Source organism: Aricia agestis, chromosome 19 (genome assembly GCF_905147365.1).
Source record: "Aricia agestis chromosome 19, ilAriAges1.1, whole genome shotgun sequence".
Taxonomy (NCBI): Eukaryota; Metazoa; Arthropoda; class Insecta; order Lepidoptera; family Lycaenidae; genus Aricia; species Aricia agestis.
In genome coordinates this window covers 6913650-6936791 of record NC_056424.1, presented here as the reverse complement: position 1 = coordinate 6936791, position 23142 = coordinate 6913650, and the positions used below count along the sequence as shown (strand labels likewise).

The 23142-nt window shown below is 33.5% G+C and overlaps 1 protein-coding gene across 11 annotated transcripts in view; it reads right to left on the bottom strand.

Annotated features, from left to right (window-relative positions):
* Positions 1 to 3327: 3327 nt before the first annotated feature.
* The window catches only part of LOC121736858 (calcium-dependent secretion activator), a 60628-nt gene continuing 40813 nt past the window's right edge, over positions 3328 to 23142 (bottom strand). For 4 of the 11 annotated variants that reach the window (XM_042128311.1, XM_042128312.1, XM_042128313.1 and 1 more), the window contains 24 exons: positions 22791 to 22960; positions 20375 to 20534; positions 19883 to 20004; positions 19658 to 19802; positions 19423 to 19529; positions 19106 to 19281; positions 18529 to 18549; positions 17706 to 17882; positions 17105 to 17241; positions 16768 to 16958; positions 15690 to 15852; positions 15351 to 15498; positions 14907 to 15019; positions 13270 to 13308; positions 11638 to 11794; positions 11281 to 11422; positions 10994 to 11168; positions 10662 to 10796; positions 8828 to 8958; positions 8239 to 8347; positions 7324 to 7458; positions 5427 to 5560; positions 5157 to 5265; positions 3328 to 5055 (listed from right to left, as the gene is read on the bottom strand). In XM_042128311.1, coding sequence (XP_041984245.1) covers positions 4984 to 5055; positions 5157 to 5265; positions 5427 to 5560; positions 7324 to 7458; positions 8239 to 8347; positions 8828 to 8958; positions 10662 to 10796; positions 10994 to 11168; positions 11281 to 11422; positions 11638 to 11794; positions 13270 to 13308; positions 14907 to 15019; positions 15351 to 15498; positions 15690 to 15852; positions 16768 to 16958; positions 17105 to 17241; positions 17706 to 17882; positions 18529 to 18549; positions 19106 to 19281; positions 19423 to 19529; positions 19658 to 19802; positions 19883 to 20004; positions 20375 to 20534; positions 22791 to 22960 — 3168 coding nt within the window. In that variant the 3' untranslated portion in view covers positions 3328 to 4983. Of the gene's footprint in view, positions 5056 to 5156; positions 5266 to 5426; positions 5561 to 7323; positions 7459 to 8238; positions 8348 to 8827; positions 8959 to 10661; positions 10797 to 10993; positions 11169 to 11280; positions 11423 to 11637; positions 11795 to 13269; positions 13309 to 14906; positions 15020 to 15350; positions 15499 to 15689; positions 15853 to 16767; positions 16959 to 17104; positions 17242 to 17705; positions 17883 to 18513; positions 18550 to 19105; positions 19282 to 19422; positions 19530 to 19657; positions 19803 to 19882; positions 20005 to 20374; positions 20535 to 22121; positions 22131 to 22790; positions 22961 to 23142 lie in introns of all 11 variants that reach the window. The other 7 variants (XM_042128315.1, XM_042128318.1, XM_042128316.1 and 4 more) reach the window with 6 other exon arrangements.

Here is a 23142-nt window from a genome sequence, read left to right as displayed (position 1 = left end):
GTCAAATCTACCGCCAATAAAACAGTCAAAGAACTTACAGCTTCGGCTACGTAATGATATTGGAATGCAAGCAATGCAACAGATGACTTGATATGAACACAAAACTTTTTATTTTATTTGCTTCTCACTTCGCCGAGCATTTTCGGGAAAGTAGGGTAGATAATCACGCCAAAATTAACAGAGAGAACCTTGAGAATCTTACACTATTTTTAAACATAGAATAATAGAATGTTTATGTTAAAAACTTACAGTTATTCCGAATAATCACAACATAAAAATTAAATAAAAACAACACACACGTTCACTATCCACACCACTTCACTGCGATCTGTCAAAATTTATGGTGAATGTTGCCATGCTAATAAACTAAACTGCCCTTGTTGATTGGTATAAAATATAAGTTATTGGTAGAAAATAGAAATTGGTATAAAAATATGTTTTTTGTTTAAAAATCTATTCTACATGCATGATGCAGTGAATTAAGAATTTTAATATGATTAGTGGATTAGTGTAATGGACTAACTAGAATTTACTAGTTGTATTTTTTAATTATTGTGCTACACAATGCTGCCATGTAAATTATGCAATTTGCCACATTTATTGTAAACCACTGACTATGGGCTGTGGTATGAAATATTCGCTTCGCTAGCTGACTTGAGTGAGAGGTTCACGTTACGTACCTTAAATTTTATTATTAGCAGTTCCTAAAAATAGGTCAAATATTTAAAAATGCCCGTTGGCACGCGTCGCAATACTAGCCGGTTGTTATCACATTCAGAGGTGTGAACTCGGAACATATTAAATATAAGAAATTGGTACATACATAGATTATTAATATAATAATCTATTCTTTTTTCTCTTTTAAGGCGACGCCTTGATAATTTGGCTGTAGCGATGTCGATTTTTCTCAGCAATAACTAAAGCTAAGAAATTAAAGTTCATTGTCAGTATTCATCATGTCTCTGTCTTTGAATTACCCATAGCATAACACGATTATCCAGTCAACTTTTATAACGCAAATTAATCAATCAAAAAGACCTCTGTAAAAAAAGGGTTTCCTATTTTGCCAACAGAGGAGAGTGGTTTAAGCTTCTAAAATTCGTAGATAAATTGGTTCAAGCATACACTTTAATTTGCCCTTAGCTTATATGAAATGTATTTAGGGTTTAATTACGCGACAAAAACCATTGTATCGCTTACGCCCTTTCCATTTCTTGCTGTTCCATTGCTTGTTTTCTATGAGAGGCCGGGCCAGCCTCTCATAGAAGACAAGCAATCTAAAACATCCAACACGATTTTTTTACTTAAACCCGACGTCACCTTAACCCAGTGGGACGGACGATCGACACGACTCGAGAGGCCAGGCGCGGGACCGATATTTTTTTACATGTCCATTCGAATTTCGACGCATGGATCATCTTACTTGTCAGACAATCTGTATCTTCTGATCAGCAGGCATTTTCCTAACCAAACTGGACCCATTGGACCACGGGAGTGTTCTTCCTGAGTAAAGATAAGCTGAAGATAATAAATTGTACCATTGCTATTTATTTTTTACAGGCTCTTAAATGTACAGAATAGCAAGAAGAAAACTTAGGGACTGTCCACACAGCGAATTTTAATCGTGCAGTTTTTTGGCACTTCTGTAACACATTGAATCTTATGAGAGTACTACTTGCGATAAAATTTTCGCGGTAAATTTATATACTTAAATAAATTCACGCGATGGTTTTATTTCTGAATACATTTAAAATAAATGTTTTCAGAAAGTCTACGTGGTGCCTACCACCGGTTCGGGAAATAACACGGCGAGAAGAATCGGCGTGAGAAATTAAAATTTGCTGTGCAAATAATTATTTTTTTCGTCTTGTACGTACATCGTGGCTATCGCAGACACAATATATTGATGGTGTAACGAGGGCAACACATGGCGTGCCCTCTTACTCGCACATTCCGGGAATTTTGGAAAGCCCAAGCGTGCCCCAACAGGCGACGCATCCGAGACGCACCCGCCAGATTCCCGCGCGCTTCCGGCTCGACTAGTTCGTAGTTCTTTTATTTTGATAATAGTAAAATCCGTACTTAATTAAGATTTAAGAGTGATTATTTTTATATATGTTGAATACAATAAAAGGTGTAATATAGACTTTTTACTAATATTTTATCACACCCCCGGTCAACGCATTAAAATGGGCTATTTACGTCTATTTGTGGTAAAAGACTAGATAAAGAAAGATGCGGTAAATAAAACACAGTGAAAACAGTAAACATTCGATTTTTATTATAAATATTGTTTATTGTTACTCTGTGGCTCGCGATGCGATCTATGAAAATTCGATTAGAATTACAGTTAGTATTGTATATCAGAGGCGAAGGGTTTAGTCTGTGAAGTATGTATTGCTTACATTAACTTTTTAATCATGTTAACAACCAACAAAACGAGACGAAGTCTTTAATATTCGAGTCTTAGTTTGACTTCGAAAGCTGGTAACATTATAAAAGAAGGATATACACGTACATATTGAGTGTCTAACATTAAAAAACAAAGAAAATCCTTGTTGATATTAAGAAACCCTAAAGAGCTTTTGTCGTACAATTTCGTTATGGGGTAGCTTACATTTGATATCTTGAAAATGAAGATGGTAGATGACCCTTCGCCCATGTTGAGGCACACACTTGGTACATCGCGAGCTTAGTCATTACAATGACGTATTATACAAGCACAATCTACGCAGTTCACTCGGCTCGTTCTTATATTTTCCAATTTATTACAAAAGTAATTACACGAATGACAAAAAAAAAGAAACTGAAATCAAAAGTATAATATTCTCCTCGAAATTAAAAAGGAAGCATATTGAACAGTTGTTTTGAGACCATTTTAAACTGATTTTTTTTCTAATCAACTGTTCAACAGGTATTTAAATTTTTTGTAGTAGTTATGTAAGACCGTATAGATTTTAATAAAACTAATCAAATCAATACAAGTCTTTGTCATTCGAGTAATAACTAAAAATAAAAATATATTACACAAAAACTCTCGTGTGTAACCTAATGAGCCTTTAGATTCAGATAACAGCAGAAACTTTTACGGATCATTACACACACAGGTATTTTAAACAATCTTCTTCTTATTTTTTTTTAAATACCGTAGCTCTGCTTTATCATCCTTAACTTATAATAAAGCAGTAGGTACGCCTTGAACAGACTAGACATTAGCATCGTGTTATTTTATTAACGATCCGTAAAAGTTGAAAAACGGTGAGTAATAAATAAACTCGATTTTGTATGAAAATTGAGTTAAGACAAAGTGCAATACAAAATTTCTCGGTGTCGCTAGCGTGAAAAAATAGTAGAAGATGTTAATTTAGATTATTGCTAGAGTTTACATGGAATTAAACTAAGTACAATTCTTTAGCATTTTGTGAAAGTGGCGTAATATAGAGAAGAATTTTATAACCTAACAGAGTGATTGGTCCTGTGAAGAATTTAAAAATAATTTTATAATATAATTATTATGTAAATAGTTTTTATGACATGACGAATAAAAAATAATTTCATGTAGGTATAAATTAGAAAATCAATCGTACAAGCCACATCCCGAATATAAGGCAAATCATCGTAAAAACTAGTCACTATACTTTAGAGTTTAGATTTTAAAATTTTATCTAAGAACTTTAACTGTCTAGTTTCAAAAATTTGTAAGTTATTTAGCGTAGAAGAATATGTTTTACGTTAACAAATATAGTAGTTAGTATTTAGTAAAATATCTGCCTAGTATTAGTAAAGATTGATCTAGGTTGAATAGATTTTAAAGAGTCTAAAGAAATTCAATCTATATAGAACCATCCTACTGCCAAACAATTGCTACGAGTTAGATCTTAACTAAGTGTTTTTGTTAAACTACTGTTGTATGTGAAATATTTTATGTAATGCTTTGGCAACAGTAAACCTTCAGGTAGTCTACTTAAATTTGAAACCTCAATTGCTTTATTTTTTACTCCAGAAAAGGATCATTTGATGGTGAATATGATCGTCCTAAGGTGTTGGAATGTATCTGTTAAGGCTTCGTCGATATAACAGCTCACTTAGTTAAGGCATCTTTCACAAAAACACTTATCAAATCTATTGCATATTAATAGATACATATTAGGTTAGTTAAAATTTCGAAGGTAACGCTTTCATACTTAAGTTCATTAAAATTTTTAAGCTTGAGATTAAGGAATCAAATGCATTATTTACTTACTATATTTTATTATTAACTTTTAAGGCCAATCTGGCACGAACTTTTTATTATTTAGTCGTTACGTGGTGAACGTGAAATGTTTTTTTTTGTTTTTATTTCAAGACTTATAATCGAAAGCGTTTAAAGATTTAAGCACTTGTAAGTGAATATTAATTTATTCTGAAAGTACTTATATAATTATACGTATTTAAGTTTTTAATAGATTAATAAAAAATAAGTAGATGTCTATGGTCGGGAAAGTGTTCAAAGTAGTTCAAGAGCGCATCTTTGCAATACAAGTAGTCGCAAAAAATAAATAGAATATTAAATATAGATATTTGTTATAAATACTCCGATTATAATTTTTGCACAAGCGATATGTATTCTTATTGTAGCATTGTCTTACATGTATGCATCCATATTTATAATATTATATCAACCTTTATCAAATACTACTCTTATTATTCACACCTAATACATGTTATGCTCCTAAAGAATAACGCTCTAACTGTACATAAAGCTTTTATAAAATAAAATCTAAACTTCGTTTACACTAGTTTTACTAAACTACACGACGCGACTCGACGCCATTATGTCACAAGATGGCGGCAATATTCGCAAATCGAATGCAAATTAAATATTTTTTCGACATCACAGTCCATTTATATAATATTATGAATTTAATACTTTAAATAATGTGGTATTCGTCTTATAACATCGACAGGCGAAATAGGTATTATGCCAGAAGAGAGTACGAAGCGCTAAAACCAAGATGAAGCTCCACCCAATTTCGTCGACAGCTCGCCAATGCCGCGTCCAAACATGTTGCCAACCTAAAAAAAATTCCAAATCAATGGGAAATTGAAACTTACTTATTGTCATAAAAATAGTTTAATGTTTTTGACATACGAAAATATTTTGACAGTTGTGTTACCTTTCCGACAACAGCCGTAACGTTTCCAAGTTTGGCTTCCTCTGTGAGTGATTCCAGTTTCGATTTGCCGCTTTTGGCGCCTTCTTCGGACCCACCCTCCTCGCTGCCACTGAAAAAAAATAGTACCAATTTATTTCCTTTCTAAATTACAATGACATGGTCTTTGGTGTTACCAACGAAAATATTTGGGTATTTTTGGTATTTTTTGGAAAAATATTTTGTTATATTTTTTGTATCATTTTGGGACTTTTTAAGTGTAATTAAGCTTACCCAGCATCCTGTTGAGCCAGCAACAAGCTGCACGTGGCCTCCTCAGTGTGCATCCGTGCTGCCACCGCCTGGTAGGACTTGGAGTTCAACTTGTCATCGATCACGCCCTGCAGCTCGAAGTCTCCGTACATTTTCTGAAAACATAATAAAATAAGTATTAAAAAAAATATAATAAAAACCAGAAAACCCTACAAATACCTTATACTCGGTTTCAGTTACGGTAGCAGGTTGCATTGAAACCGTCCAAGCTACCAGTGATTTTGCGGAGTGCGGAATATACAAGAGCACTTTAACACTAGAAACATTTTTACTGTAGAAAAAGTGAGTGAAAAATCCTGAGGAAAAAACGCAATACAATTTTTTACCTGTTGCTTTGTTTTTATACTTAGTTAATAAAACTACATAAAGAACTTCACATGAAGAGAAACAAGTCTTAAAACTTATATTTGCACAGCGAATACTTATATACAAGGTCCGCGTCTTTGCCTGGTACATTGATTTTTTTTGATATTTAGAAAAGTCACATGACTTACAAACACCTAGCGAAGCTTGAATAGTTTACTGCATAAATATTTTTATTCAGTAACTACCCTCCCTAATGACCTCGTATCACAATTCATATCCCTCCTAATCCTAACTGATACCTTCCTGAGGCTTCCACGAATATTTCTAGATAAATAAGGCAAATCGGTTCAGCTGTTTTTGAGTTTTAGCGACACAAACAAAATTATAAAATATTAATTTTTTTTGTACACACTACTGCATGACTATAGGGTGTGTACTATGTATGGGTCCCCTATACAGAGTTCGCTGTGAAAGTACCAACACTGAAAGAATAACTTTTTTTTTCACCTTTGTATGTAAAAAAACATGACGCGCTTTGACTTTCAGCGCTGCTACTTTTACAGTGAATTCTATATTATATGGGATGGGACACATACTCACCCTAAAGTAATATAACTTAGTTTTGTTACACCCTCTAGAGCAGCGGTAGGCAACAGGCGGACCGCGGTCCGTTTGCGGACCGCGAAAGGTCGAATCTCGGACCGCGATATATTGTAATGTATTTTAAACCAAGTATCAATGAATACTATAGAAAGGGTATACGTATACCCTTATTAATTAAAATAATATTTTGAAGCTACATAGCCCATAGGAGAAGTGTGTTTTTTTCTGGACCTCGTAAAAAATTTCCCACAGTATCCGCATCTATTGTGGTATCCGGACTCCACCTAAAACTACTTGCCGACCGTAGGGGTCTAGTCTGTAGAGTCTAGACATTTGTAAAGTCACATTACAGACCAAAGTAGCAGACCCTGAATAGTTTTAGTTTATTGTGTAAATTAAAAAAAAGTAGACAAGCTAAAAGATATCTAAGGGCCTTTCCACACGACGTATTTTTTGCTTGCGCACTGACGACGCGCGTTTCTGATGCGCTCGTCTTCTGCGTGTATTCATCGCGTTTTGGCAGAAAGTTTAAAATGTGTCGGCTTCCTTCCGTTTGCAGAGCGTTCAACTTGCGTTTGTATCGATACCAGTGACGGATTAGCATTTAATCAAATTAAGCAATGGGCATTGTCCAAAAAAAAAACACATGTACTTTTTATATTTTTTTTCGTTAAAATAGGGTACTTTAAGAATATAAATTAAATAATTTTGAAATTCATTGGCTAGTTTTTTCTCAATGAATTTTTAAAGTTTTGCTCTGACGCCTAGGGCATCACGTCCTAGGGGGCACCAGAAGAGTAAAGGTTCAAAGACCGATTCTAGTTGAGATACGGATAGGGGGGCCCACAGGCATGGATTGCTTAGGGCATCAAGTAGTCTTAATCCGTCACTGATCGATACAAACGAAAACGTCGCGTGGAAGGGCCCTTTTATAGAATTATCCACATACCTTCAACACAATAGACAGGCAGGCGACCTGCTGCGGATGGAGCGCGGGCCGCTCGGTGAGCCAGGTGTTGATGAGGTCGATCTGCACGCCGTACCAGTGCTCGAACAGCTGCAGGATCCACAGCTCGTCTGTCACCTGGATATAAGGAGAGAGAGAGTGAGGGCAGGGTAGATACCGCGCTTAAAGTCTTTTGATGACTCGGGTCTCGGAGTAAGGACTGCACTAAAGGGTAGGTAATGTCCTCTTAATTAACACCTCCACCGTGGGTATCGCGGACACCATAGATTTTCAATTGTTATGCGGCAGCCGGTTGCCGCTTGAGGATTGATGGATAAATTACTGTTAATACTTAGTAGAAGTGATCCAGCAATGCACCTGCAGCTCTTCTAATGTTGCGAGTGTCCATGGGCGACGGTAGTTGCTTTCCATCAGGTGACGTGTTTGCTCGTTTGCCCCCCTTATTTTATAAAAACCCAATGCTACAAAGTATTTCATGCCGTGCGACAAGCGTTTATTCGCAGTATTGATGACGTAAGAAGTTGTCGCATTCAAGTCGAATTGTGCGTTTCAAATCAGACATATTTTAGATGGACCACAAATCGGACAAAACAAACTCTTGATGATATCACAACTCCTGAGTCGACTCTCATAATCTCTTTCTCTATTTCTTCTAAGTCATAATGATATGTATATTTAAGGAAACGTAAACCAATGCACAGCTCTGGATTTATATGTATATTCATATTGCATAAGCAGTATAGGCCATGGCCTATGGGCGGCAGCGTCCTAACTCCTATTGCGTCCAAGGATGGCGGCAAAATTTAAGTAGCCTATACTCAAAAAAATATAAATCCGGCCCAGCAAATGCAGCATTAAAAATCACCTAGACCAAGCGTAGATAAACCAAGTGCTCACCTTGGATCTGATCTGATCGATGGAGTTCCTCATGAAGTTGACGTACCCCTGGCCGATGTCCTTCCCCGAGCCCGACACGTTCGCGATCGTCAGTATCGACCCGATCAAACTGAAATCATATTTTGAACGGAATAGAATTCGATCTGAAATTATATATTTTTTGCCATATCCATCCAGTAGTGTTGAACCGTGACGTTACTACCCGTAACAGATATTTTGAATAAATGGGAAATGTTGCCACTGCCATGAAAAAATGGTATGTTTTTAAGATATGCGAGTGTCGCTTCTCTTTCACGATGAGCGAGTCCCATTTTAATTCCCATTACGGAAGAAGGTACTCTGGCATCTGAAAAAAATCTACACCCATTTAAATTATTAGTTCGCAGCTGCATCAAAAAGGTGTAACAAATGAAAAAGGTATCAGAGATTATTATTATTAGAGAAGAACTAACTAAAGAAAAGAAACCTAAAAAAAAAGACAGATCTTTAATAACGTTTTAATCAATGATCAACTTCTAAAGAAAGTTCGGTTTCAATTCAGAATCTAACCAGGATCATTGATGATGAAAACAATTGGAAATAGACTCACCTTCCCTCATCGAAGCGGGCGATCTTAGCCAGCGTCGCCTCAAGGACCGCGGACAGGCGCGACGTCATACCCGTCAGCATCGCGGACAGGCACGCCTCGATCTGAGCATCCATTTTAGCATGGTACTGGTACTGTGAGAGATTGTGGGTGTTAACATTTAAAGCTACAAGCCTCCCATACCCGTAGACATACCAGTCGGTCTCGCCGGTTCCTAGATGATCTAGACACTTTTATTAGCATCGACAAAAGAAACAGTAATATTGGAAAAGTGAATGAATCTAAAAATAGGGGAATGGATAAAATCAGATAATAAACAGAAGGAGATACTGATAATGTTGAAAAACATGTCTAGGTAAAACAGATTTAATGGGAATAAAATTTGTCGATTTAGGCTTAGTTACATGAGTGAGTTCCGAGATGCGCTCAAATTCAAATTAGATGTAAGATGATCAATGTAAAATTATATTTTTCTAGACACTTGAAAAGAAAATTAGGAAGACTTTGTTCCAATATTATACGTCCAATGATATTATATCCTTAAAAATATTGTTATTTGATAAGAAATTGGAATTTAGATGTTTGTTTAAATTTGTGCAATAGTGCAGAAGGAGTAAAAAATTGTAATTGTTTTTGTTGCAAGACGTGAACGTGTTAGGAATCTAAAATTGTTGACTAAAAAAAATACGAAGAAATTAAAACTGAAGTACGTAGGATTTTGAAAAATGTGGACCATATTTGATGCATGTGATGATAATAATAAATCATTTGATCAGAAGAAAAGATAATTGTGATATAAAAAACTAAACATTGTGTAATTTTGTCTGAAAACAATGTTCGAAAATTAAAACGTGTAAAACGTAAAAGATGCCACTAAAAGTATTTAGATTCTTTTCAACTGTTTTATAAAACCGTCGACGTCTGTTGGTAACTGATTATTATCCCCGCTCATGCATAACGCATCAGCTTGTGCATTCAAATGATGATGTAAAAATGAATAGTAATCAGCAAAGAATATTGTAATTCATGCAAAAATCTCCTTTTAAACAGGCGTTGGAGTCACTATGAGTGTGATGACGTCACAATTTCTGCCGAGTCATGCATAACGGACTTTGTAAAGTTGCATACAGTCAAACAAACAATTTTTGAAGTCATTCCTCAAACTAATTGCATTAATTTTTCTTTATTCAAAGATTTGGCTTAGATAAGAATATGGAAAAAAAGAAAATGTTTAATAATGGTATGGTTAATGCAATCAGTTTTCGAGTGCAAAATTTTTTATACTAGTTTTTGCAGATGCATTAAGTTGCATATTTTGTGCATCATCATTATCTTACATTACATTCATTTTTTTTATTTGTTACTTAAAACTTCAAGTTTCCGACTATTTTTTGAATTATTCTATGTTCATTGAAATTATTTTCAAATGCATTATTAAAACAAACTTTAAGTTTCAAGTAAATTAGTTTAATTTTAAAATCGCAGGCAATGATAAATTACGTTGGTTACTAGTCCTTTATTTATTTACATAAATACTTTTCGGATATTCAGTTGTATTGTTTACAACTGTGCCTTTCTTTAAGCCAATTGTTATTTTAGCCGAATTTTGACTTAAAAGATCATCTATTTTTCTAATTCATTCATGAATATTTACAGAGATATTTTCAGACATACAAGTCATATTTACGCTATCACTATGTTCCCTATTTAAGCCATGCACGTTAACAGTTGCAGCTATTAGTATTAAGTTTCAGGCAAACTTAAGGCATTCAAGATCTTTTAAGTAACCCATGTAACTTATAATTGCTGTGTTCGTATTAATTAAATTATTACTTACAATGTCCACTCCCTCAACAGCGCACAACTTTAGCGCCTGATTCTTTGCGTCTAAAGCCACGTTCACCATGGCGCATATTTCAGCAGGCAGAATGTAATCCGTCGACATGAATGTAACGCTTTTCTTTAACCACGCCTAATGGTTTCAAATTAAAATTATATTGCAATATCACATCAGGTTTTTAACGTCTTATGAGTGGTCAATATCAAGAAGTTTGAATTCTTGATATTGACCACTTCTAGAAGATTTTACACTAAATATAACATTCATAGCAAGAAGTAATAATAATTTGATATTGCTGCTATTCAATATTCTCTATTAAACAAACAAACCTGGAAGGACGCTTCAGTTTTCTGAATGCAAGTTTCCATCATATCGCTGGCCATAAGCTTGAGTCGTTGTTCCAAGTGCGACCGGAACTCTGGCTCAGGCCAATGCAAATCTCTGATGAAGCATTGCAAGGCATCAAGTTTCCAGAATAGTTCTTCGCTGGTAGAGCATCCATTTCTGGAAAAACATTAATAGTTTGAATTACGTTTCCAATAATTATGTTGTCGTTGAAATTGATTATTTTGAGTCTGATTTGAGATAAATATTGGGTCTGATTTCTGTTCCTTACCCTTTGATTTCCCAACGTTCCTTTTCAAAGCCTTTGTGTAAGGACTGCGCAATGGAAGACTCCATCAGGTCCACGTATCTAACCACCAATGGTGCAAATGTTTCTCGCAGGTGTTCATGGAATCTGCCACCTTTAAGGTTCTCTGAGAAATTATCACAAGAATGACATTTGAAGCAGACCTAAGTCAAATCTAATACGGATCTTCATGCCTAGAAGTCTTGCAAGGATTAAATTACTTTAAGCAAATTATTGTGTTATTTTTATTTAGTTCTTTTAGGATCTATTATAAACTAAATTGAAAGTCATACAATACGTATGACTTTTAATTTAGTACAAGTAAATGAAGGTATATCTCACCATCAGTCCTGAGATAGTCGTTGAGAATTTGGAACAGGGGGAATGAGTCCCACGTGTCCGGTGGTTGCTCCGACAGTACTCGATCCATGTCAACAGCAAACAATGCCCAGAATATCTCCGCGTGCTCCACAAGCAGTTCTGAGAACCACGCGAACGCCTGCGAATCAGACGATCATACAAATGACTAGAGTCGAAAATAAAATTAGTTTGAAACATTGACCCAAGACTCGTGAAGAAATGGAATTTATGGGAAGCGATTTTAAATTCGCGTGATATTAATTTGCATTATCAGCATTTGAAAGTCTTGGCCAAGGTTACATCTACAATCTTCCAGATCATGCAATCTACTCATTGGAACTTCTGACATGTAAGAGAGAAAAGAAATATTCAGCAGAGGCTATAACCGTGACACGTAATTAATCAACTCAAATTCATGTGGAAGCTCCAAAACATGTTCCCATCGAAATGTTTTGTACTACAAAGTCTACCTATGTATGTAATGTGCTAGTGCTTAAAATAGTAAAAAAAAAATACGTGCGTAACTAAGTTTTCGTACAGATTGAATGGTAGGTTTAACTAAAGTTAAAACATCTTCTACAGTCGTCAATTTCCCTTCCCTCGTTTCCTTTCTCTCTTCACCTTAATCTTCTTTTGATCCTATTTATAGTATTTATAGTAGTAGTAGTGAGTATATGAATAAAGTTTCTGAATTTATTTCTTAATTCTTTACATGCACCTTGAACTGAATAAAATGGAATAATATATTACCTTACTGCAATGTTTACCAAACAATCTGTACGATTTGCAAAATGGTAGAATATTTCTAGCTAAACATCCGTGAATTATTATCTAACAGCGCAACCAAAGCGAAATTAAATAATATAATTTTTAAATGTATCGTGTGATTTTGCATGGAAAATGTGATGTTTAATTATTAAGAAAGATGTATAACTCTTTTCATTTCAGACGTGAATTTAAAAGTCTGCCAATTTCGGTATTTACTTTCAAAAGTTTCAAGACAATTTTGTGAAAGCCTAGAATGAAAAGGTCGTAGTTTTTGCAGCGCAAACTAAACACCTATACGTAGACGTTCTTTTTACAGATAGTCTCTTAGTATTCTCTTTACTCGAGCAGTTGATATTTACCTCGTTAAATATATTATTTTATTTATGGACAGCCTTATTTGAAATCTTTTTCTTTTTATTTTAACTATTTTAGTTCAATACGAATGACTTCTCAAAGATTTTAAGACAATTACAATATCCTGAAATGTTTTATTAGTCTCTTTCTAATCTTCTTTCGTTCTTGCAGATTCTTCGAAAACAACTATCCTAATCCCTGCTACTAAAGGTAAATTTCAACTCATCGTCGTCATCAGTTTGTTTCAGTTTCAGCTGCTTTTTCAACATTCAATGAACATCTATTAACTAACTTCATCTATTATACTTTATGTTTCATGATATGAAATCATGCATTTTTTTATGTAAAATCTAAAAACATTTATTTGCTGAAGCATTTGTGTTTGCCAACTTTACATTATGTTGCTACAAGAAGATCTGTGATCGAATTTAAGTGAGTAATGATCAAGATCTAATGAATGCATCTAATTGATTTGTGGAACAATTTATTTACGTTTGGCTGTCCGTTAGAATCGGGTTTAGTGTTATAAACCTGCGGAAAAACAAAAAATAAGATAGAATTTAATAAAGTCACAAAATATTGAGCAAACACAAGTAAAGTTCTGCACCAAAAAAAGTAAATAATTCACAACGACAATATAAACTACCATAATAATTGCATGGAAATCACGTCCCATTAAAATACAGAAAAAAAAATGTTATGGTACTGAAACAAAAGATACTTTAGTACTATGTTTTGTTGAGAATTTCACTTGTGTTAAAGCTACATAATACGTAGTCACTCACAAAAATTTTAGTCGATTTAAAATGCCGCTTTACATCTTAATCTTTTGGCTAAAATTATATCGGCACTAATCAAACGAATACACTACGAAGAAAAAGAAAAATGCCAATATTTTATTTGACCTTTTATAATAACAGAGTTTTACTTTATTAATATATTTGTTGGCAGTGTTCTCATGGGTCTACTAATCTTTCCTGTTAATAAGACCATCTTACTGGTGCATTACATAAAACTGTTGTTTTTACAGCTAAAAGTTTCTTATGGATTCATAAAAATAAATTTTCATTTATAAAACGAATGATCCTTCGAATATTAGTAAGTTCTATAGTTTAAAGTTGATTATTGGGCACTCTTAAATAAAACTGTTGTATATAACTAATTTCTTACGTCCACTAAACTCTTTTACTTTTTCACTAAACTTAATAATGATGAGTGATGACTATAGCTGTTGGTCGCGTATAATTTTTAGTTAAGAGATTAAATATAGGTACATTTAATTCATCAATGTTCGGTCATATTACAGAAAAAATAGTAGTGTCTTGAGAAACAGCCGATTATATTGACTCTGTTACGATAAAATTCATTTTATCACTTCTCACACTAATAGCGACAGAATAATAGGGTGCTATATTTCAGAGAACACTGACAACCTACAGTAAAGCATCTTAAGTCTCTTCCTTGTCTTCATCTTCTTTTATATTTCCTATTCTAACTTCCATACGAATGCTAACATAATTTAAGAACACTGATCTCCATTATACAACTTGTATAATGGAAGTCAGTGTTTAAGAATCAAAGATTATTTTTACTAACGACGAATGTTTCCTAAATAATATTCTGACTGACCAAATACATTTTTTACGTTATGTTGGTATTGTGTACTTTTTAAAAATGTTTCGCCTCAGTCAACTGGAATGGATAAAAAAGTTTAATAACATAATTATTTCACCGCTTCATTTCTTCTCAAATACTTAAGATGCCTTACCGAATACAACCACGACACTTATTTTACATACGGAAATACATAACAAATGAACTTATTCCAATTTTCGTTTTCAGTATAAACGGCTAAGAAAAATAGCATATTTTATTCCTATCGAAGTTCATTTATTACGATAAACTATTATGTTGCATTCAGAAAAACAATACATTTTAATATGTATTTTTAAGCTTATACTTATTGTAATGATTTAAGCCATCAAAAGTATTCACAGATATCTAGCAGAATTAAAAATATGTATTTTTACTTTATTATTCTAAACTTTGTTATACTTTATTATTTTTCTGAATTACAACAATAGCGCGACTAAAATCATTACAGTTATCTTTGTTTCTTCATCTTTTACCTCGGCGTAGTGTTCTTCGTTTTGCTGAAGCAGATCAACGCACAACTCGGCCAGACGAATCAGATCCTCCAGCTTCTTAGCAGGAGTCACCATTGTTTCGCCTCGAAGATCCTCTGAATAACACAATTTTTTTGCAATGAATATTAGCTTGTGAATATGTGGATAGTAGAATTTTAATTTTTTTGTATATGTAAATAAAAACAAGTTCCTTATAATTGGTAATTAGTAGCGAATAAGTAAAAGCTGATATCAGAGCATTAATTATTTGTCCACTTGCCTCTTTAACTTTGTCATTTTTTAATGATGTAAATAAGGAATAATAATGGTTCTAAGACAGATCCTTGAGGCACTCTTAACAAAATTATTGCAAACTTACATTTTATATTGCGTTCTATGATCTAGTTTGTGAATATTATGATAAGTTTGTTAAGTATCGTTTTTTACCTTCAATATTTGCCTTTTGACTCAGTGTTTGATAGTTGAGTAACGCAGCATTCTCCAGGCTTGTTTGAATCATGCTCCGAACGTCCTCTGGCGCGACAGGTGTCACCACATCCTTCATCAAAACGCGCTCCAAAAGCGACAGAGTTGCCTAAAGATTAATCAAAAGCATATAAATTACATATAAACATAATTTTCATCATTTTTGAGGATGAAAAACATGTTATATTTTCATTATAAAATATTTGATCATAATTTTTTTTATTCTAGATATCACAATATTTATTAGTTTATTTAGTTTAAGTAGGTATTAATAATAAAACACAACATTTTAACATGTACCTTAAGTGCACCCTCAGGTCTACCGAATGGGAATGCATATCTGAAGTTAGTGATCTGATGCTGCAGTAAGGTCTTAAGGCGTTCTTTGATCTCCGCGAATTTTTCCTTCTCTTGAACCGTGATGCTGCCCACACCATCAGGCCTGCCAGGCAATGTGGCCGTACTGTGAAAAGTGTGCTTACTCTAGAAGGATGCAAGCAGGACACGGAAAAAGAGGTTGCATAACAGATTTTGAAGTTTCTACTGAGAGAGGCCATTGATAAAATACGTGATTATAAAGTAATTTAAGTAGCAGTTGAAGTAGCAAAAAAGCTTAAAAGTAATGTTGTAGCGTATTTTATAAATGGCTTGAAAAATTGAAACGGGGTCGTTTACACAGTTGCTGCGGCAGTTGGTACTACAACATTCGTGAATTTAGAAATTACATGTAAGTTTTTCGTCACGCATTTTACCTAAAGTTTGCTAAAGACTTAAAACTTTTTAAAGATAGTTACGGATGTTGCGAAGAAAAACTTACACTTATTAATAGCAACTTCTTGGTTCCAGGAAACGTTAGTAATTAGTATGCATAGAATGTTAGTAATGGAACAACAATATGCTGAGGAAGTTATCCATAATAAAGTAGAGAATAGTAGAAATTATTTATGACCGCTCTGTATTAAGACATATTTTGGAGGGTTTACTTAGGTACAGAATTATAGGGCCTAATTTTGGAGTTGGTATATTTTAATGCTGTAAGATAAAGTCACAGTAGGTAGTATATCAAAGTCTCTAATATAGGTAAGTGTAAAGACAGAGTTTTCTACGTGAGGTCCACACAAAACATTCCAAAAGGAACATACTCCTAAAGTACTTGCAATTAGGTTTCTAACTAATATTTCAATAATAATAAATTAGATTCAATTTCAACGAGCTTTTACTAATCAAATAGTTTTTGCCGATTATATCTTCTTAAGTTTTGGCATTGTATACGTTGGCAAACTTTGATGTTAAAATTATGACTGGAATAGTAATCCTTTTTCTTAATATTCCGTATGTTTCTTTGGTGTATCACAAGGAGACGGTTTAGGTCCATTACCTGTTACCGTGTACATGACTGGCGCAGAACGCGAAGGAGTAGTGCATGAGCGTCGGATCAACAGTCTGGGTTCCACTTTCGGCCACATCTAGCAAGTCAGATAGGTAGCCAAGGTGACGATAGCAGCCACGCACGCCGTAGCGAGCGCAATATTCATCCAAAACGAACACTTGACCAGGTGAAAACCAACCCTGTTGATTTGTATAGAGAAATTAAGGATTGTCAGATAAAACCTGCTGTGCTTTTATTAACAAAGGTAAATAAGAAAAGACAATAAAAACTAGAATTAGTAAAATACGCAATATTAATCTAAAACTTACTTCGACAAATAACTTACCAGCGAACAGTATGGATCTTGCAATCGATACTTGAGCGTCAAGGACTGCAATACTGTGAACAGCTGGTGATGGTCAAATTGGCAAGGATCAGCCTGGATGTAATCTTCCATGCCGTGCTTGCGAGCTTTGTCTGCATCTACAATATAATCATTTCTGTGGTATCTAAGTTACAGAACTTACATCTACCCAGAACTACGATTGTAAATTGAGATTCTTGCAAATTCAAAGGCTTATTTCTTTTCTTCGTGGAACATAGAGAATAACCGTAAGAGAATGATTTCGATACATCAATTCATTTTAAGGAACTGCTTTGTTATTATCAACATCGGGATTGACCTTCTCATTCTATAGCTTTGTCCACACTTCGCGTTTTTTTGTTCGTCAAGGGCATGCGTTATTATATGCGTTGCGCAGTCATCATCGCACGTGAGGCATGCCCGCGACACTATGACACTTTTTTTTCCAACGCGGGTGGATTTTGACGCATTCAATTATTGGATATGCCAAACGAAAGTTGAATAAAAAAGATGATGACGAAAATTGAAGATGAAATTGCATAGTGTGGACATAGCTTATCATTCTTCGTAAATTAATACATACCTCCCATGATCTTGATGTGTGTGTCTGAGGTCGTCGGTGGCGTCGGCTTGTGACTCTGCCCGGTCGCCCGGTACAACGCCATCACCCAGAGGTGACACTCGTTTTCGTCACTCACTCCCATCAGTACCGATTCCCCATCCCTTACGGCATTCATGAAATACTTTGCCCCTTCCAATTCTGAAACATTTCAAGTCAACATTTTGAAAAATCTGATATTCGAAAGATTGGGTAGTTACATAAAAATTATTATGAGACTAATGATTGATGACACACTGTATTTTATATAATCCATTAAGCATGTTGTTTTCAATTATAAAAAAATTACTTGTAATAGTCTCAAACTACATCGATAGCCGTTTTTTCTATAGCATCATATTATTGCTGCTATAGGTACGTATTCTAATTATTAGTCTAACGATCCTTCAAACGTCATATCACCGAAAGTATGCCATATTATCACATAGTATAAGAAAATAGTAATCATGTAAAAATGTATGTTAAATAGGTGCAAGTACGTTTAAAGGATATCTAATGTTAATGCTATTTACAGAATTACTACACATAGACATGTAGAAATCAACTAATTCTAAAGGAAAATATAGAAGGAAGTTATAATATAGTAGTATACAGTACGAGTACAAGTAAACTACAGTTAATAAACTTACGAATTACGATAGCAACCTTATACAATCTAGAAATTATCTAATGAAAATAACACTGTTTAAAAAGACCAACAAGACGATATTGCTATGTGTAATAATCCTATGTCACTTACAAACTAGTAAATAAAAAATCAAGTAATGCCTACCTGCCTTTTGCTTACCTTGTCCAACCATTAATTGAGCTGAAAAATAAAACAACACTCTATTAGTTAAATTCAATGTATATTTTCGGAAGTCGTATCATAAAGAGGAATAGAAAAATTAGTAACTTTGAAAACATAAAAAAAATCCATTTAAAATTCGATAACATAAAAGCGTGAAATTGTGCAGGCAGAAAGCATAAACATTTAAAAATGTATTAAAGTTAAAATCGAAGAGTAAAATTGCTAGGGCAACTTACAGGTATTACTAATCCAGAAATATTATATTAGTAAAAAAATAACAAAATATGGAAATACGAAAAAGACTCTTAGATAGAAATTCCAAAGAAAAAGGTCCATGTAATGCTGCGAAAAACATTGTATATCACGGGAATAACATTTGAGAGGTGAAACCTTGCTTTTCACTCGTTGAATGTGACAGTTCTACTTAGTAGATAAATCCATAATCTCTCAAGAGCTTAAAATAAACCTAACTTTCATCGATAGTTTTTGAGGACCTTCCTAAGGAAGAACCACCGATGAAAGTTGTTAAGCCTTTTCGGTATCTACATAAAGTTGTTTCTACTAATGTTCTTACCGCTAGCCAACTCGATGTAGTCCACGGTGAATCCATCGAGCTGCATCATTTCGGCTGGTTCGGACTTCTTGTCTTTGTATGAGCAGAGCGCGAACGTGTATTGGCTCACTTGAACCAAAACCATGTATCGTCTCTTCCATTTTCGCCACACCGCCTTTCCAATTACGTGCAAATACCTAAAAGTAGTTGATATTTTAGAATGTACTTTTAATAATTTAAATAAATTAATCGCCGAAAAAATCCTTGCAATGATCATAAAATAGATGATGCAGTAGTCAGTACACACGTTTGATGGAGCTACAAAGTATTGTTCATACCCGCAATGTTTCATATTCAGTGGCTTATCCATTCGACACACAATTTTGATCCTCAGGTCTTGATCTGGAGAATTCTTCGGTACATTCATACGATGCCATTCCGGCGCCTAAGTAATTGGTAAAAAAAATTAATGTAGGTTAAATTACATTGTTGACTTTTGGCACATAAAGAGTTTCTCAATGTTATTTCATCTAGACCTTATTGTTTTAAAAAGTAGGATTTTTTTACATTTACCTTATTAGACAACGGTGTCGGTCGTAGTACAACCTTTCCAAGTTCCTTATCTTCTAGAGCGAGAACCCCTGGGTTTTCAGTGTACAACTTTACTTTAACTGCCGGAAGCGGTTGAGTTGTACTGAAGTCTCCTTGAGTATCCCACCTTGTTAGAGGGTTATATTAATTTACAGCCCTACTTAAAAACATATCATAATATAAAATATTTTTATGAGTATTACTTACATAGGTTTTGAAGCTTCAGCCTGATCGGTTTGCAATTTATCACCACCTTCTACTTCCATTGTACAGTAAACAATTCTGTTAGGAGCTAGGGATTTCAAACCTTTTACTTCCATCACTACAACCTATAATTAGTGTATAAATAAAAGTCGTTAATAAAATTCAATAAATCCATAACAGATATCCAACAAATGTAGACAACTGAAGAATGTAGTAACAGAACAACATTTGAACTATAATGCAGTCAAGTATACCAATACTTTTTAAGCCAAGTAACTAACAAATAAGATCTAATTTTACGAATAATAATTAAAAATATTGACTTTACAGAAAAAGTTTTAGGTCTAATCCAAAATACACTAACACTGATAGGTGAACACACAGAAACTGCGTGAATTGAAAATTTCTAAACGGTTACTTACCAAGGTCTACTAGAAACCACAGATAAAGACATTGACTTTATAACAGAAAACACCGAAAGCGTACAACAATTACCTCTATTTGGAATGTTAGAACAACATCCATTTTTGTCAGTTGTGTATCCACATCGGTCCCATCCGATTCCCCACCAGTCAACTTATTCGCTAAAGAGCCTTGCGATCTGAAACATAGCTGCTTACTCAACCTTGGACTCGGGTCTGGCCCAGCGTTCGATCTATCAATCACCACCGAACCATACAAGTAATTCAATTGAAACATTGATGACAAAGACAAAAAAGTATAGTGAATGAAAGTATAAATATAGTAATATCAAAGATAAAAGTGATTCAAATATAAATTGAATCCATAAATATATTATAGAATATAGTTAAATTAAATATGGAAGGGTATGTTATAATAGAGTAACATTTACAAGCCGTTAAGGATGAGGTGGCATACATTGGATCCATCACCGATACCAAGAATGATTAAGCATAACAAATATGAAATGTTAAATGATTATCATACATAGGTACATATAATCTAAAGAATGGAACATCTTACAGGGTAAGTCAGGGATTCCGTTGGTTGGGAGTTAGGTAAGTACAAGCTCGTATAAGCATAAGCATAATATCAAATATTTCAATAAATATTCATTTTCTATTTTATGGAAAAATTATGACAATTTTATTAAACGTACAGACTTAATCGAATAATAAATTAGTATAATTAAGAAACATAGCTCTTCATTATACTAAAAAATCATATAAAAATTTATATGATTTTGATAAATAATAATATCCATAAAATAGCAGATGCTAACGTAAACGAGAGCTTTATCGAATAATAAATTAGTATAATTAAAAAACAAAGTTCTTCATTATACTAAAAAATCATATAAAAATTTATATGATTTTGATAAATAATAATATCCATAAAATAGCAGATGATGCAGTACTTAAAATTTTTAGACGTGTAAATGTTGTTAATGCAGAAAACCATCGGTGAATATCTTTGACATGTTTTAGTAAGCCTATTAGTATTGTTATGCGTATTTCTATTCCTCTAAGTATCTATCTATCAGTTGTTAGCGATACATGAGCTATTTTTACGTGTCTATTTGAATAAGCTTAAAGAAATCGTGTTGAAGCATTTAGCTTTCTCGTACGTTTTACGCCTATAAGCGAACATACTATGTATATTTCTTGACTATTTGAAGATAAACTAATGAAGAAACAAGTAAGAAATGAAAATAAGAAATCAATGGTAAAATAAATTTGAAAGTAAAGTAATTGGGCCAGATTGGGTTTTTGGTTCATGATTGTTATTTTGTATCTTCATAAGTTATTTTGTGTCTAGCACTACGCTAAATCGGAACTATCTACGGCTGTGGTTTTACAAAAAATAATGAGGTAGAACAAAGCTAACTAGTTTTTTGTTTTCCTCTAAAATTTTGTCAAAATTTAATTTATTTCATTAGTGTAATTTTGTTAATTCTTAGGTGATTTCATTTCCAATTGGGGATTAATCAGAGTTGTAAAACAATTTTAAAAATACGATTTTAAAAACACGGAGGAGAAATTTAGCCAAATTACATAATATTATTATCATTCTTAGCCTTTTACATGAACTTGGCAATTTCTTATGTTTAATCAATAGTTTAATTTCATTTGAATTGGAAAACAAAAAAGTCTCTACTATTTGTTAGAAGTTTAGTAAAATCATGTTCTTCCCCATTGTAGGTGTCAGGCGAGGTGTAGGATTCCCGCTACACAAGACACAAGACACGTGCGCAAACAAAATCATATAATGGATTTATTACTTGTACTTCCTTCATACCATCCGGTTTTGTGCAAGGGAAAAGTCAAACATAAAATAATAAGTATAGAAGATGAAGTATAAAGTTAAGATGTAAGAAAAGACTCGGTTACCAATAAGAAAAGTAGATTTTTCCCTTACTTTTTATTTTTGCAGTGATTAACAGACTAAATTATGTCCAGAACATCTCTGTTATGTAATGTTAAGTGGAATTATTGATCGAAAGTTAACTATTGATGTTTTCTATTTCAAATTGTAACACTGTACCATATAGATATTATGTAACATTCGGTATGAACTAAAACATGAATTGTTACTAGTTTCATTCATATGATTTAGCACTGAAGTAGAGACATTAAAGTACGATGGTACATACGTTGTAATAAGTTAATTACAGCAGACAATTCACGTTTATTACTGTTTGATTTATTTATCTAAATTATATAAAAATACCTATAACTTGGTGAACCTCTGTCGATACTTACAATATTATGTTATTTCATAAATTATCATTGTTTAGAATTTCTTAAATGAGTTTATTTGTTGCAGAGTTCTGATTAACGTTGTTTTATTGATAAGAGTATAGGTAATTATATTTATAATACCAATCTTAATAATATCTTAAGAAATTTCATAATTATTATCTTACTTTCTTCGTCGGTTTGCAACTGACCTGTGATTATACCGCTTGATTTTGTGAAGGCCATATTTAGAGTCAGCACCACCCTTGGACACGGGTAGTGATTCTAAATTGGCCATCAACAAATTGATGGACGACTTGAGCTCTTCGATGTACAGCGATTCCATCTCCTTGAGAACGAATTTCGGCATCAGCTTCCTATTCTGCAAGTTTAATAAAAAATATTTTATTTAAAACATCTTCAGGCTTAAATTAGCAGAAACTATTAATTAAATTTAAACCACTTACTTATTTTCTTTATTCTAGGTAAAATTTTCTTATGTGTAAGTTTAATTAATTTATTGCTATAAGACACATTCCTAAATAATTAGCAAGAAATAACAAT